A 15,918-nucleotide genomic window follows, 5' to 3' on the forward strand; every position below is an offset into this window, starting at 1 on the left:
TTAAGCTTCTTTTTATATTCTTGTTACACAACCGACCCTTTGAAAATAATGTGATCCTTTGATTTAGTTAATAATATTCTTTAAAAAAGCAATTTTTTTATTCGTATGTAAATCTTTAAAATGAAAGAACATACAACTTTTATGCCGAGATCACGGCTTAACAGTTTTTATGAAATCAGCTTTAGACAAACATGTGAACAACCATTATAGTCCTTCTTTCTATTTTTTGTTACACAACCGACCCTTTGAAGCACGCACACATGCTAGCCAAGTAAGTTTTGATTTTCCCTACAAAGTAAAATAAAACCTGAAAATATTTTTTTTGTAAAGTAGCTCTTCTGTTTAAATGAAATCAACTTTAGACTCACATGCAAACACACAATTGTACTGTTTTGAGATTTTGTGAATGTCTAGCATCTGGTAGTATGTTCCATTTACAAGTAATAAAATTTTGAAAAAGTTAAAAACCATATTTAGGTATTCTTGTTATATGTGTGTGTATTATTTTGTTAAAATCAGTGTTAATTTCTCCTGCAAAAACGATAGAAAAGAATTTGATACTTTGATTATGTGAATAATTTACTTTTAAAACAAAGTTTTTATTCTCGTGTAAATCTTTAAAACCACCCAAATTAACATACATGCCGAGTTCATGTTTTAATAGTTTATTATTTTGTTTTTAATTTAATACATCTCAATAAAACGTCCAGAAGCGAAAATGCGTCAATATCCATATTTTACCAAAGTAGTATTCACTCTAGGTGTGTTAAACCGGTATTTACATTTACAGAAGTTTATTAGGTTTCAGTTTTCAGAAAATATATGTAAACTATAAAAATCAAGAGGTTGGGCCAGATCAGCAAATATCATACTGATGCCCAACACACATTGAATATTTATAAAAGGTACAAAATACAGATTCAAATCAAAACACAAGCGGCCAACTGTTAATTCATGAAAAAAGAGATAACAAAGGTGGAAAAGGAAAGGTTGAATTACAAAGCCGGAGACAGAAGAAGAGAAAGAGGGAGAGAGAAAAATTATCGAAGGAGAAAGAAAAAGAAAGAAAGAGGCAAGCGGTTGAATAGATGGGCGGGGTTTGATGTGATTAGGCCGTTCATCAAGATGAGTATAAAATATAGAAACTAAATAATAAAATATATTCCCAGCCTCAAATATAAAGATAGAGAGAGAGAGGATGAGAGGGACAGAAAGGAGGGAGTGTGATAATTTAATGCATGTCAGAGGGAAGGTATGTGGGGGTGGCAGCATTGAGATAAATTAAGAGTAGTTTTAAAGATATGGCTTATCAAGGGAGATTAAGATACGTCCTATTTCTAATTAAAGGCAGGTGTGCAAAAATTAATTTAAGACTAAAATAATAGAATTATAATGAGATATAAATAAAAACATGTATACAAATATATAAATATTAAGTAAATGCTTAAAATAATCAAATAAATCAATCAACAATAAATAAAAATCGATAGTTGAATAAGTAAATAAATAAAGCAGTAAATAATGAAATAAATAAAGACGAAATATAAATGAAAATATAAAGTATGAAAAGTATAAAATAAGAAAAATAAAAATGATTAATTAAAAATTTAGTAAAATGATTAATTTAAAATTAAGTAAAACTATTCCTAATAAAATGGTTAATTGAATATTTGGGGAGTTTATATGGGGTTGAAAAGATGTGAGAGGAATATATAAGTGTGAGGACTACATGGGTAAGAGTTAAAAGTCATAATAATCCAGGTAAATTTTATTGTAAAAAATAAATTGAGGCTCAAGGTTAGTGCATTGAGAGGTAAATATTAAATGACTACTTTAGATTAAGGTATTCAATTTTAGGGTTAAATATACTAGATTAACTTACACATACATATGAAAAAATATAAGCACATATATACATGTACATAGATACATATATGCACAAACATATACAGCCACAAACATAAAAATATACTAACAAATATATATGTATATATATATATATACACGTACATATATACATAACAGATATATTCAAATGTATATACGCACATATATAACAGCGCCCATATATACACATATAAGAAGATTATGAGAAAAATTGCTAAAAAAGTGCAAAGTGGTACAAAAAAACAACGTGTTTAAAAAAAAAAGATTTTAAACTTCAGACTTTACAGGTAAATTTCTAAAAAAAACTTCTTTTTTGTTTTAAATTTGAATATATAATTTATTGATATTTACACTTCAATTTGTGATATATATAAAACTTTGGTGAGTAAATTAATTATTTACTTTTTAATAGTCATTTCAAAATGGGGGGGGGCGTGAATTAAAAAATCGTTTGTCTTTAATATTATATTCAGTTTATGTGAAAGAGCATAAAATTTCACATTGACCCTGAAAATATCGTAAAAATTACAATGAATAGAAAATTTTGATAGATTTTTAAAGTTTAAAAATTGGAAAATACTGAACTCATAAAATTCAATTAATATCATTACTGTTTTATAAAAAAATAATATTTCTATTACTTTTTATACAACGTTAATAGTTTATTTTGGAAGTATTATCCATAAAGAAAATAAACAACCCACTTTTAAAGATGAAAATACGAGTTTTTTTTATATTTTATTCGCAGTTTCGTGTTAGGGGTGTCAAAAGTTCCTACAAAAATTCTGATGCAGCTACCGCTCCCCATGTGGGGGTACCAAGTTGGTTAAAAGGAAAATTATTCCCAACTCGCATTTCGATAAAAATGCACTTTTGTAAATAATTGAATTAATTCAAAACGTATCGCAAAAACAAATAACACCTCTCTCTCTCTCTCTCTCTCTCTCTCTCTCTCTATATATATATATATATATATATATATATATATATTGTTGGAAAAAAAGTCATATAACTAAGAGTAGCTAACCTGAAGTGAGGTTGCGAAAAAAATACAATCTTCTTCGCGACCTTCTTCTCAGGTCTTGTAACCACAGTAACATAAAAAGAATAATGAAGACTCTTCACAAAGGAGGAAGGTTTTTATAACAATTTACCTTACTCTATTAGCATAAATAACCACAATGCTATTGTTCTTCTTGATTGTTGGAAGACCATCCTCACCTCCGGCAGCTACACTCAGGTAAGCTATGTATTATTTACCACACTCTCCCAACAAAAGAAAAAAAAAGAAAAGAAAAGTGCATTTTATATATATATATATATATATATATATATATATATATATATATATATATATATATATATATATATATATATATATATATATCTTCATAAAAAAACTAAGTTGGCGTGACCCTGCAGGGGGACTAACAGGTGCTAGGCCTCAGTCAAGGGCCACCTGGAGGTAACAGTGGTTCAGGGTACCCTCATTCTGTCCCTTAGCCTAGGCCCGCTGTCGGTTGTAGTTTATAGTCCTACCCAAGACTACTTCTATTGATCGGGTAACATACTAGGTCTACCCCTTCGTCTCCTTTGAGGTGCACAATCACTGCAGTACCATTTCTGTCTAGCGGGTGGAGCCAAGTCAATTCCAACACACTCAAAATGATACCACTCATCACAGGAATCGCAGCATATCATATCTTGGTTCCCTGGAGGTCTATTGCAGGCAGGACACAACCAAATTGTGCCATCTCCTTCCGAAAATGAACTAGAGGATTCCTGGTTTTGACTGCTACCTGCAGCAACAGGCGAGGATGCACCCGCCTGATTTGGTTCACTTTCCCCAAGATCATCATCAGATTGTGAAATTTCTATTGGATATAAATTCTTCAGTGAATGGACGTTCACCACACCGTCGCCCTGTCTGACACGAGCTGTCCTCACCACTCCATCTTGTCCTGGGAGAACCTCAAGTATAGTACCCAACATCCAAAAGGGTCGTGGTTTTAAAGGGCTCTTGACCAAGACTACATCATTTCTTTTAATGCGATTCTGAAATGGTATCCGAGATCTTCCTGGCATCCTTCCTCTAAGATCCAGGAGGTACTCCTTGTACCACAGTTCTCTAAATCTTGACAACCATTCATTTCGTAATCCAATCGTCTCGATCAACCTTCTCCGGCTGGGAGGAACCATGGTGGAGAGATCATCTCTTCCCAACGGTACCAATAGACCAGGGCTTTTATTGAGTCTAATAAACATATTGGGTGTGATAATCATTGGTTGCCTGTCAGCGGACTCTTGATAAGTAAGGGGCCTGTTGTTTACAGCCCGCTGAATATCTGAGACAATAGTTAGGAAGGTATAATAATCTACCTTACCCCTACCAATAACCTTGTATAGGCAGGATTTTAAAGTCTTGATGCTACGCTCCCATACACCTCCAACCCAGGGGGAAAATAGAGGAATTGTCTCCCACTTAATGTTACATGACCCAAATTTGGCCTGGTAGTCCTGGAGAAGACAAAGGCGCTTAAACAGTCTTCCACTACCCAGAAAGGTTTTTGCGTTGTCGCTGAGAATTGACTCTGGAACACCATGTGCATTAGTAAATCTGACTAGAGCCTGAAAAAAGGACAATATACTCATGTCAGGCACCACCTCTATATGCACTGCTCTTACACTCAAATAAGTGAACAACAACAGATACATTTTTTTCTCACTGTTACCCTCCTTCACCCAAAAATGTCCTGTGAAGTCCACTCCAGTATTCCTATAAGGAACCTCAAATTCGACACGAGAAGTTGGTAGATTGGCCATGTTCTCAGGCAGTACCGGCCTAGAATTGTATCTTTTACACCTTGTGCAGGAATTCAGGGCATTTTTGACGTCCTGCCTCCCTTGAGGCACCCAGTATCCTTGACATCTCAATTCCGTTAAGGTTGATCCTGTACCCAGATGGGAACATTTAAGATGGCAGTCTAATATTATAAGTCGGGTCAGGTGATGATTCTTGCCCAGCAACAAGGGATTCTTAACTTCATAAGAAAACTGAGAAGACCTGTCCAGCCGTCCATGCGAGCGGATCAACCCTTCCTCATCCAGAAAAAGATCTAGTGCTCGAACACGATTAGGTGCAGGCCTTACCATAGGATTCCGCAGGTAATTCAATTCAGCCATAAATTCCTGCTGTTGCGAACATTTTATTAAGTAAATTGCGGCTTTCTTGTTGTAGTTGTCTTCCCTTTTCCTCATCAAGCCGATGAATCGGAAGACTAAAGAAGTTACCCTCAACAAACGGGTAAACGTAGAGAACCGCCGCATGGAGATCACCGAAGCACACTCCTCATCCACAATCACCGCAAAATTTGTTGATGAACGAACAATCTGTTGGCACCTATCATCAAGACAGGGCAACTCCTGCTCCGGCCAAGTCAAGACCCCACCGCGCAACCAAGAAGGGCCATGGTACCAAAAGTCAAAGTTGTCTCGGAACTTCCTTATCGTTAATCCACGAGTGATCAAGTCAGCCGGGTTTTCGGTAGTAGAAACATACCTAAAGGTCGGCCTGATGCCGTAATTCGTTTCCAAATCCAAGCTCATTAGCAGCACATCCTTTAACCTGTTTCTAGCAAAGATGCTTTTACTAGTCATTGTTTCTGATAAAATCCATGACAATACTACTTGTGCATCTGTTACCACACACAACCTAGAAGGGCGGACACCCTTGCATCCTACCAAGATAGTGGGCAAACACTTCAGAGCAAGAAATACCGCCATTAGTTCTAAAGTTGGTAATGTCTTATCCTTCACTGGAGCCACTCGTGCTTTGGCAAAGATCAATGCAGAATTGTTGTCCTGAACATAGTAGGCTGCAAATCCATATGCTTCTTTAGAAGCGTCACAAAACAGGTATACCTCTCCAGTTCGGTTCCCGTCATGGGCCTGTCTGCAGAAATGCATGTCACTCAATTTAGATAAGTCTTCTGCCAGGTTCCTCCAAGAAGACTGAAACTCTGGAGAGACTTCATCATCCCATTGCATGCCCCGCTTCCATAATTCTCCCACCAAAATCCTAATCCTTATAGTCACAGGCAGGCAAAGAGATAAGGGATCAAATACCTTTGCCGATTCCGAAAGGATTCGCCTCTTAGTAGATGCACTCGGATCACACTTAACAGGAGTAGTGCGGAGCTTTTCTGAAATAGGATCATACCGGTACCCGAGCACCATCTCCCATCCGGCCTCATGAGTACTCAATGTACCATCTTTCCTCATCTCCTCCCTAAGGCTGTCGCAGTTTGAGTTACAGGACTGCACCACAAATCCACCTTCCTGCAACCGCCTCCTAACCTGGGAATACAGCCTTACAAGCTTTGCTGGGTCAGACTCAGTAACCACCAGGTTGTCGACATAGAATTGGTTCTCCATCGCAACTCGACATTCATCAAAGGGATATTGGGCTGCATGAAACTTCAAGATACTTCCCAATATAAAGGGACTCGAGGTGAACCCGAAAATCAATGTGGCATAGCGGAAACATCGAAGGCGATCACCATCCTTCACAAAAAACAGAACCTGTTCTTGTCTGCCTCGAGTGCAAGGCGAACCATCAAGAAAGCTTTCCTGATGTCTGCAATCAAGACAAACTTATTCGATCTAAAAGACATCAACAGGTCCAACATATCTCCTGTCATATTCACACCAGAGTATGCAGCCTCGTTAAGAGAGGCAGAGTTACCGACCTTCAAGCTACAGTTAAATACAGGCCTGATTTTAGTAGTAGCTGCCGGATCCGTCTTGAAAACTGGCCGATGAGGCACCCATACATAGTCCACAAAATTTTGAGGATCCACCTGTATTTCCTCTATGATACCCTCTTGTAGCTGCTGAAGGAATACATCTACATACTCCTGGTACAGCCCCTTCTTCTCCAGGCTCCTGACCACACGATCCAAAACGTGCAAAGCAATAGCATGATTGGAAGGAACCAGAGCCAGCTTATCTGCATGCCAGGGTAATTGCACATGATATTTACCATCCCTGAATATTATAGGTTCCTGGAACTGCCGAATCATACCCTGATCATATCCTGAAATCTCTTCTCCGTCCTGAATGCCCAATGACTCTATGCTGAACATTTTCTCTAATCCTCTTTCCACATCGCTAGAGGGAAAGACATCCACCCAGGGGTCCGCATAGGTAGGGTCGGCTTCCAAGATGAAGCAAACATGCGATGATTCCACTTGGGGAGTATTCTCCATCACTGCACTGAACAACGTATAATCTCTTGAAATAGGGGCAGGATTTGTAGAAAAAAAAGTGTCCACCTCACCAAAGGGAATCAAACCAGCAGGAACAGAGAAAGCCCGACCCCCCAAACAAGGCACCAACTGTAAGGGGCCCAAATGTTGCACCAGATCCAGACCCATAATTCCACTTATAGCCACCGCATCAGTGCCAGATTCAAATTGCCCAGCCAGAGAACATCCAGTTCGCTTGAACTCCTCCAACAGCAAATGCCAATTTTTTAGATATAAGGATAGGTCCAATGAGTTGGCAACCAGTACCGGAAAGTGCCCCACATGACCAGACCCCAAGTCCACATCCAATTTCACCTCTCTGTATACTTGCTCACATTCTCCGAGAAGTGTAGTCAGCCTCAAATGACACTCCAAACCGTCAGAACTCAAGGAACCCAAGGAGTGCAAGACATCACCAGACAAATACGTTCTGCCACTGCCAGTATCCAATAGGCAGTTTACAGAGATGGTTCTTCCTCCTCGACCGAAGGTAACACAAATCAGAGGAGGTAGTTTACTCGAGTAACCAGAAGGAGCCTGACAATCTGAATCTATGCGGAAAGAAACATCTCTGGTTGTAGTGGCTCTAGATTTTGAAACGGTTACCCGAGAATTGTTTCGATGGATATCCGAAGAATCAGGCAACCCGCCGCCTTTAATTAGCAAGCGTTTAATAGCCTCACTGGTGTCTAGCATTAAAACAGACAGAGAAGGAATTCTAGAGCCACATAACTGTATAAGCTCTCCCTTCAATGCTCTCGGAAATTTCAAAAAAAGTATTTTGGCCATTAATCGGGCCCCTGCAGAACCATCCTCAGAGAAATCACAATCGAGAGAGCTGGTCAGTTCTTCCAGAATGAAAGCTGTTCTGCAGATGAAACTACCAAGATCCTCATAAGAATTTTCCCCCTTGGGGGAGAAATCGATAATATCTTGGAATATCTTATCAATGATGTCACTCACATCTAAATATTCTCGTTTCAATACTGCCAGTGCTTGCTGATAATTTGTATTGATGCAACTTAAGTGATTAACCAGCAGCAGAGGTCTCCCAGACAGCGAGCATTTTAAAAAGTTTAACTTTTCTGCGTCATTTGCCATGCCTGCTGCACAATTTTCAAATCGAGATAAGAAATTGTAAAAACTCATTCTATCGTTTTCCATTTCACGACCACTGAACGTTGGTCCAGTGATTTGAACTTGAGGTAGTCTAACAGTGAATGATGAATTAGCTCTATCCGTAGAAGGTCCAGGCGTATATGGAAGGGAAGGTCGCTCCGAATAGCCACTAGCCTCTGGAGGATGTAACAAGAGTGAGAGATCTTCTAATTCCTTCCGTAAATTCAGCTGGTAACTTAGCCAATCGGACTCCATAAGTTCTCTTTCCTCTTCAGAGACACAGGAAAGTTGCAACTTGCAGATGGAGATTTCAACTTCGTTGATATATTCCAAAATTTCCCTGTGGAATACAGAAAATACAGCAGGAGTAATCTCTGGGCCACGGGACAAACGAAGCCTACCCTTGATTTTCATCTTCAGAATGGAAATCTGGTTACGGTGTCGCTCCCTGGAATCTGCCACAGTTGAAGTATCAGAGGCCTCCATATCCTTGTACGGATAATCGAACAATTTCCAGAGTTGTCACTAATTGCTGTTACTAATGACTCAAAGTTCTGTAAGAAATTGTGTTGAACTAATGTATTTTTTTTCGCAAATTGTTGGAAAAAAAAGTCATATAACTAAGAGTAGCTAACCTGAAGTGAGGTTGCGAAAAAAATACAATCTTCTTCGCGACCTTCTTCTCAGGTCTTGTAACCACAGTAACATAAAAAGAATAATGAAGACTCTTCATAAAGGAGGAAGGTTTTTATAACAATTTACCTTACTCTATTAGCATAAATAACCACAATGCTATTGTTCTTCTTGATTGTTGGAAGACCATCCTCACCTCCGGCAGCTACACTCAGGTAAGCTATGTATTATTTACCACAATATATATATATATATATATATATATACAATATATGTTATGAATGTTATTAGTGAAAGCTGAGGAGGTGGACGATTGAATTGTATTCAGTTGAGAAATTAATTAATTGGTAAAAACTTTAACTAAAAAATGTAGAAGATAAAAAGTAAGTTTGGTAAAAATTATTAGAAAAGTTACAGAGGAAGGAGAGGGAGGAGGGTTGCAGAAAAGGGCGAGAGAGGGAAAAAGAAAAAATAAATAGAAAAGAGGGAGAAGAAAGGAGAATATATATAATGAGTCGGTCAGGGTATATTTCTTATAGTCTTTACTTTTTCATGATCATGACATAAACCCTCATTTGCATATGATGGAGATGTTAGTCGAACATTAGTTTTTGTTTTGCATTCACTTGCATTCCATATTCGCGACATCTTTACAACAGCTGAGCTTTACGTCATTATCTATCAGTGTTTTTTTGTTCATGGTTTTTACCCTTTCGCATTATCAGAGGATCATCTGCTTTATTGACAACCCATTCCAAGTCAGACACATTGTTATATAGCACCGAAATACCTCCGGAGCCAGATTAATGCCTAATGCTAATATGGAACCAAGCATATAAAGTAGCAAATGCTGTCAAGCATTCGTGAAGAAAATAATGGTCTTAATTGTCGATACAGAATTTTTGCTAGTATGCGCTAGTGCATTGCTTAAAAGCCATACACTGATTGAGAAGTCTCTGTTACCAACTTGACTCTTCATTCCACATCTTGAGAATGTAAAGAAAGATTCCAAGGTATCCAGGAAGAAAATGGTCTTAATTGTCGGCACAGAACTTCTGCTTAGGCACCGCCAAAAATGGCCGAAAAATCAAGTTGTTGTTGTTTTTTAAAACGAAATTACATTTATTAAAATCCATTATTTCTGAGTAACTTTTTTTCCAGAAAGATAAAACCCTGAATTTTATCATATAGAAAACAGAATAATGTAAAACTTTTTCTACTATTTTTAATTAAATTTTAAATGTTTAATTTTCCCAAAAAGTTAACAATTGACATTTTTTGTCTTGCACAAAAAACGTACATAAATATATATAAAAAAGGTTTTTGAAATAATTAATTAATTTATTTGTTGTTTAACTAAGATTTAGGATGATTTTCTATGAGAAAAAATGGTCTTAATTGTCGGCAGAGAACTTCTGCTAGTATGCGTTAGTGCATTGCGTAAAAGCCATACACTGATTGAGAAGTCTCTGTTACCAACTCGACTGTTCATTCCACACCTTGAGAATGTAAAGAAAGATTCCAAGCTATTCAGGAGGAAAATGATCTTAATTGTCGGCAGAGAATTTCTGCTAGTATCTGCCGATGCCTTATTGAATAATGAATTTTGTAATTATTTGTCAAAAATGTCTACTGTTATTGGCGGCCCACAAACTACATTTACTGACAAAGCAATTAAATTTGTCCAGTGTAAAGTTTTAAAGTTGATCACTAATTTTTTCAGTCTTTTTTGTTGGTTTTTCTCTTCTGAAAAAAATTAAAAAATGATTTGAGTTTAAGTTTTAAATATAATATGTATTGCCTTAATATATTTGAAATAAGATAGAATCTTTAAAATGTTTCAATAAATTGGCACAATTAATTCAACAAGTTTTTATGAACAAATATTAACTTACCTAATGATCCAAATTATTTTTAACTTTCTACTCTCAATTCAGGATCATTGCATTTCACCATTGAAAATAAAACATTTGCACGAAACATTATATTGGATATTTTTTAATGTAATACTCTGAATCTCAATAGACTGCTTTCTAATTCTGTCAATAATTTCATAAACATAAGTTCGTAGATATTGGAATTTATGTCACACCAGCAAATAGCATAAACATTAACACTTAAATTTATCAAACTTTTTAGTTTGGTTGAAAGATTGTGTGGGAATGCCGTACGAGTCCAAAGACACATGAACCTGATAGCCAATGTTAACCAATTTGCCTGGTTTAACGGCCCAATTTTCCACGTTACAAATCAAGGGTTCACCTTACTTCTACAAATACCAACTTTATATTCATAGAGAAGTCTTTGCTCACAACTAAGGCTATCCATATCTTTCATTCTAAAGTGAAACTCCAGAGGATCCCGGACAGTTGAAAAAATATTTGTAGTAAATTATGTTTAAATAGAGTTTTGAATGGAAGTTCATTTTGTTGTAAGGAACAAACAATAGTCTGGAGATTTCTTTTTTTCTAAAAGTTAAACAAGTCCACCTTCACAGCCAGTATTCGCATTTCTATTGTCAACAAGGACATCCTTAATTGTGCTCACACTTTTAAATTTGTGTAAAACATCGGTCACTTGCTCCACAAGAACATTATCATTTGCAACAATATCTGAAAGGCCTCTGTGTGTAAAATATTTAGTCTCCTTTTTGATTGTCAAGTGGTGTTCAGGTCCCTTAGTTTTTTTTCAGAGTATTACTTCCATTTTCCTCCATTGCTTCCTTGTAGAGTACAGTGGCCTTGTCTGTCCTCCTATCTACTCCAATACAAAGATTCTCCACATTTTCATTTTGTTTTTCATTAAATTTCTTTTGGTTTTAGCTTTTGCTCTATAATTTTTTCATTTATCCAAATAGATATTTTTAGATCTATATTAGGTATAAGAAACCTTAAATCCAAGAGCAAAGCATTGGCGAGGCCGGATCCAAGATTAGCCGATATACAAGCCTAAATAACTCAAGAGAATACCTTGGAATTTCTGTTAAGTTATAAGGTCATTTGGGAAGACTATCTGTTTATAATCCTCTTAATCAGTTGAAATAGAGGAGTAGGAATGGAAAAAACATCATCCTGAACATATGATGTTGAAGTTATTGGTGATGATATCTTCATATTCTTTTGTTGGTTTAATCTTTCTCCTTCGTTTCTACATTTTTATGGTAGTTCTATCTGTTCGTCCACACTGGAACGTACACATGGCCCGATGACCTCTGAACCTGAGATATAAGATTTTATTAATATTGAAAATACAGTTTAACAGATTCAATTAAAAATTATTTTACATGTCAAATAAAATAGAAACATGGCTTTCAACATTTATTTTAACTGTAGAAATTCATTTATTTCAACATTTGTACAGTTTAGATATTATGTTTGTCCCCTTCACAATAAATTAAAAACGAAAATAACTTACTTTCTGCTTCAGAGGGCAAGTGTAGATGATGTGCTTAGTCTGGCAATTTTTTTTGTTGCATTTTACATTAATATTGTAACAGCTAAAAATGGACAGCTTGCATGAATATGATGAGATATCAAATAATGTATTCAAATTTTCCTTCCAGAATTTTTTTTACATCAGGGAGAGATTTGGTATTTATTTGTCTTCTGAAAGTATAAAATTTTCACCTCGTTAACAATACTAATTTGATTTATCAAAGGCAAACGAGGATTGACAGCCTTCAAAATATCTATGAAATCATTTGCTATTCATTTCAAAATATCAGAACAAGAAAGGTGGGGATAAGTGTTCCTCAAAATATAACTGCATTGGATTATTCGTACTCTTGCAGAATTTGATCTGGGTCCTCAGGATTTTCCGCCAATTATTGTTCAAGCTCAACCGGCAATTACCGGATTTAGCCGAGCAAAGTAACAGATGCAGACAAATTTTAAAAAAAAATAAATAAAAAATAACAAAATTTACTGAATATTTTTTATTTTTCAATTTACTTTTATTATTTTTTTGCAATGTTTTTATCAACAAAAGTTGTTTTTGTTTTCAAGAAAAGATTAAGTCTTTTTTACTGTAGATTGTTAGATGAAAGTACAATTTTTTTAAAGAAAACATATATGTTTGTTATTTAAAAAAAAAATTGCCAGTAAACTTTTTTTTTGATTTTGTAAATAGAATTTGTTGTTTCTTTATATAAGAAAAGATGAATGATTTCTGTGAAAACCGTAAATTGTTAGGTGAAAGTACAGAAATATTTCTCCAAGGAAATTTACATGTTATTTTTGTTAACAAATGTAAACAAATTTTAAAAAACCCAGGAAAAGTACCCCCTCCCAAATAATTAAAAACTTACATGTTTTCTACAAATAACAAAACAAACAACAGCAACAACAACAAAAACAACAAAAAGGTTTCTTAATCCGAGGATCCGGAATTATTTGTTGATAAGTTTGTATTTTTTTAAAAGAAAATTCGAAATAAAGTTGTAAATTCATGAAATTAAATTCACTTAACACACAGTAGAGTTAAGTTCCAAGATTAACTCCTAAATCGTCTTTTCACTTTTTAAAATATAAACAAATTACACTAATTATAAAAGTTTTTTTTTTAGATAGTTGTCTATTTTTCTATAATATGCGTGTGTAAATTAAAAGGGTTAAAAATAGAAACAAATCGAACTTACTAAGGGAGATAATAACTAATATTTTTTATTGTTACTTTTGACATACGAAATCTGAACAAATTAAAATATTATATTGAAACGTATTTTCCGAACGTGCAAATCCTGGCACCCATTCCCGCTAGTTATAAAATAAAATGAACTTTCTGGCCTCCCGCTTCCTACCCAATTTAAACAGAATTTGTGTGAAATTGTTTTACGGAAAAACGATTACTTAAACTGCAGATGCACCTGCACCTCTAGGTGTATCAGAATTTTGGGTGAATTTTTGACACGAAACTGAAAAAATATTTTTTTAAAAAAACGTAATTCTGTTTAAAGTTGTTTTTTTTTATTTTCTTTATGGAATATACATCCAAAACAAACTATTAAAGTTGTTTAAAAAATAATAGAAATATTATTTTTTATTTTTAAAAAATAGTGTTTACAAAATGTTCACAAAATGCCGGCGCGCCTTCATACACCCATTTTGTTACGTAATGAGATCAATTGAATTTTACGAGTTAAATATTTTTCAATTTTTTAACTTTAAAAATCTATGAAAATTTTTCTATCGGTTAAATTTTTACGATATTTTCAGGATAAATGTAAAATTTTATGCTCTTTCCAATAAACCAAATTTAATATTTTAGAAAAATGTTTTTTTGTTAAATTCAACCCTCTATTTTGAAATGTTTATTTAAATTTATATAATTAATTTATTCACCAAAGTTTTATATATCACAAATTGAAGATAAAAGAGCAATAAATAAAATATTCAAATTTAAAACAAAAAAATACGTTTTGTTTTTTTAAAATTTACCTGTAAAGTCCAAAGTTGAAAACTTTTTTTTCTAAAAATATGTTGTTGTTTTTTTTTTTAGTGGAAGCTTATTTTATATTTACATAGTCCAGTGAATATTGGCCGACATTTTTTTTTATTTCATTCAATGTTTTCTTTTTTTCGATATTTAAAAAAATCACTCGATAAAGAAGATTTAAAATATATTAAATCAAAAATTCACGCATTTCTTTAAGAGATTTTAAAAAATGGAAATTTGGTCGAGTGATTTAGTTGTAATTGGTCAAAATCTATGAAGGAAATGTTAGTATTTTGCATATACGGTAGCACATATAGATCACTTTGTAGTTGAATGAAATACGTCAAAAATACAAAAGGGAGATAAGGCTGGATGGCATAAATACAAAGGGAGACAATTATTTTTGTCACTTCATGCTTCCGTAGATAACACACTGACAAATCGAAGAAAATCCGGGTTTTTTTTAATGGCGGATAAACTATTGTCAAACAGACGGTTTACTGTGACTCTTGGCTAAAAAATCCTTTCATTTAAAAATAAATGGAATAAAATATATAAATATGGATAAATTCTTATACAGGAAGAATAGAAGCACCCATAGCTTTGTAATTTGGAACAGGTAAGTGATTTTTTGGCAGTTATATGTACATATTAGAATTCGATTCAAGTTAATTGTGTTGCTTTTCATGAAATCTTTTTTAAAGAAAACCGATGAAAAAAATTATACATTTTTCGATTAAACCTTTTATGATTTAAAAATTTGGTCTTTGCTCATTTTATTGAAATAAAAATTAGGGGTTGAAATTACCTTTTCATATTGTTATAAGCTTGTAGCGTTAATTTAAACAGATGTTTGCTATGGCGACTTGCCCTAAAATTCTGATACTCCTTAAGCACCTCTTAATGGAATACCCCCCCCCAAAAAAAAAGAACGAAAAACATAAAAATGTCTTTCATGCTTATATTTTTGCTCATGAAAACTTTATTTTTTTTATTAAAAAAAAGCACTAAGACAAAAAATAAAATGTGGTTCATTTTTTTTTACTTTCTTATTTGAAAGATTCTGACGTGATGTGATAAGACACTTACTTCACTACGCCCGTTCGTACGCGAACGTATCATATAAAAAAAACATTACCGAAGGCGGTGATTTGGCACAAAATAGTCCCAAGGTCTAGGGGTTCATACCATGACAACGGTAAATTTGCGGCAGGCTTGATTATCAGATTCGTTGTCAGTGACCTCGAATACCACTAAAATACAAATTAGAGTGGTCGGTGTTCTGTTGTAGCATATCTTAACACTTTATTTTACTTTGAAATTTGCGTCCCAGAAGTTAACTTCTAAATTAAGCTGAATTTTTCAATTTCTAATGGCGGCGTAAAAAATGTTTCATTATAAAATTTTTTTACACATGTAATTTTTTAAATTAAACAAATTTTTAAATTTCAAACACGATAAAAAAATAATCGGAAATCTATAAAACAAAAAAAAACGATAAGGCGGCTTTCCAAACTGTGTTAGCCTATCAGTTTTCGCC

At 34.4% G+C, this 15,918-nt stretch overlaps 1 protein-coding gene across 1 annotated transcript; it reads right to left on the bottom strand.

The window, feature by feature from the left end:
• Window positions 1-1,367: 1,367 nt before the first annotated feature.
• Window positions 1,368-7,154, bottom strand: LOC145270093 (uncharacterized). Its single transcript, XM_080125694.1, has 2 exons — window positions 6,594-7,154; window positions 1,368-1,373 (listed from the first exon to the last, which is right to left on the bottom strand). Exons 1-2 carry the CDS (start codon window positions 7,152-7,154, stop codon window positions 1,368-1,370), a joined length of 567 nt encoding a protein of 188 aa, XP_079981820.1.
• Window positions 7,155-15,918: the final 8,764 nt, after the last annotated feature.

This window comes from Euprymna scolopes, chromosome 46 (genome assembly GCF_053919585.1).
Source record: "Euprymna scolopes isolate OS-2025 chromosome 46, ASM5391958v1, whole genome shotgun sequence".
Taxonomy (NCBI): Eukaryota; Metazoa; Mollusca; class Cephalopoda; order Sepiida; family Sepiolidae; genus Euprymna; species Euprymna scolopes.

Excerpts from the sequence above, each read along its gene's own strand:
- LOC145270093 (XM_080125694.1), bottom strand. The coding sequence starts at position 7,154 with ATGGAGAATACTCCCCAAGTGGAATCATCGCATGTTTGCTTCATCTTG.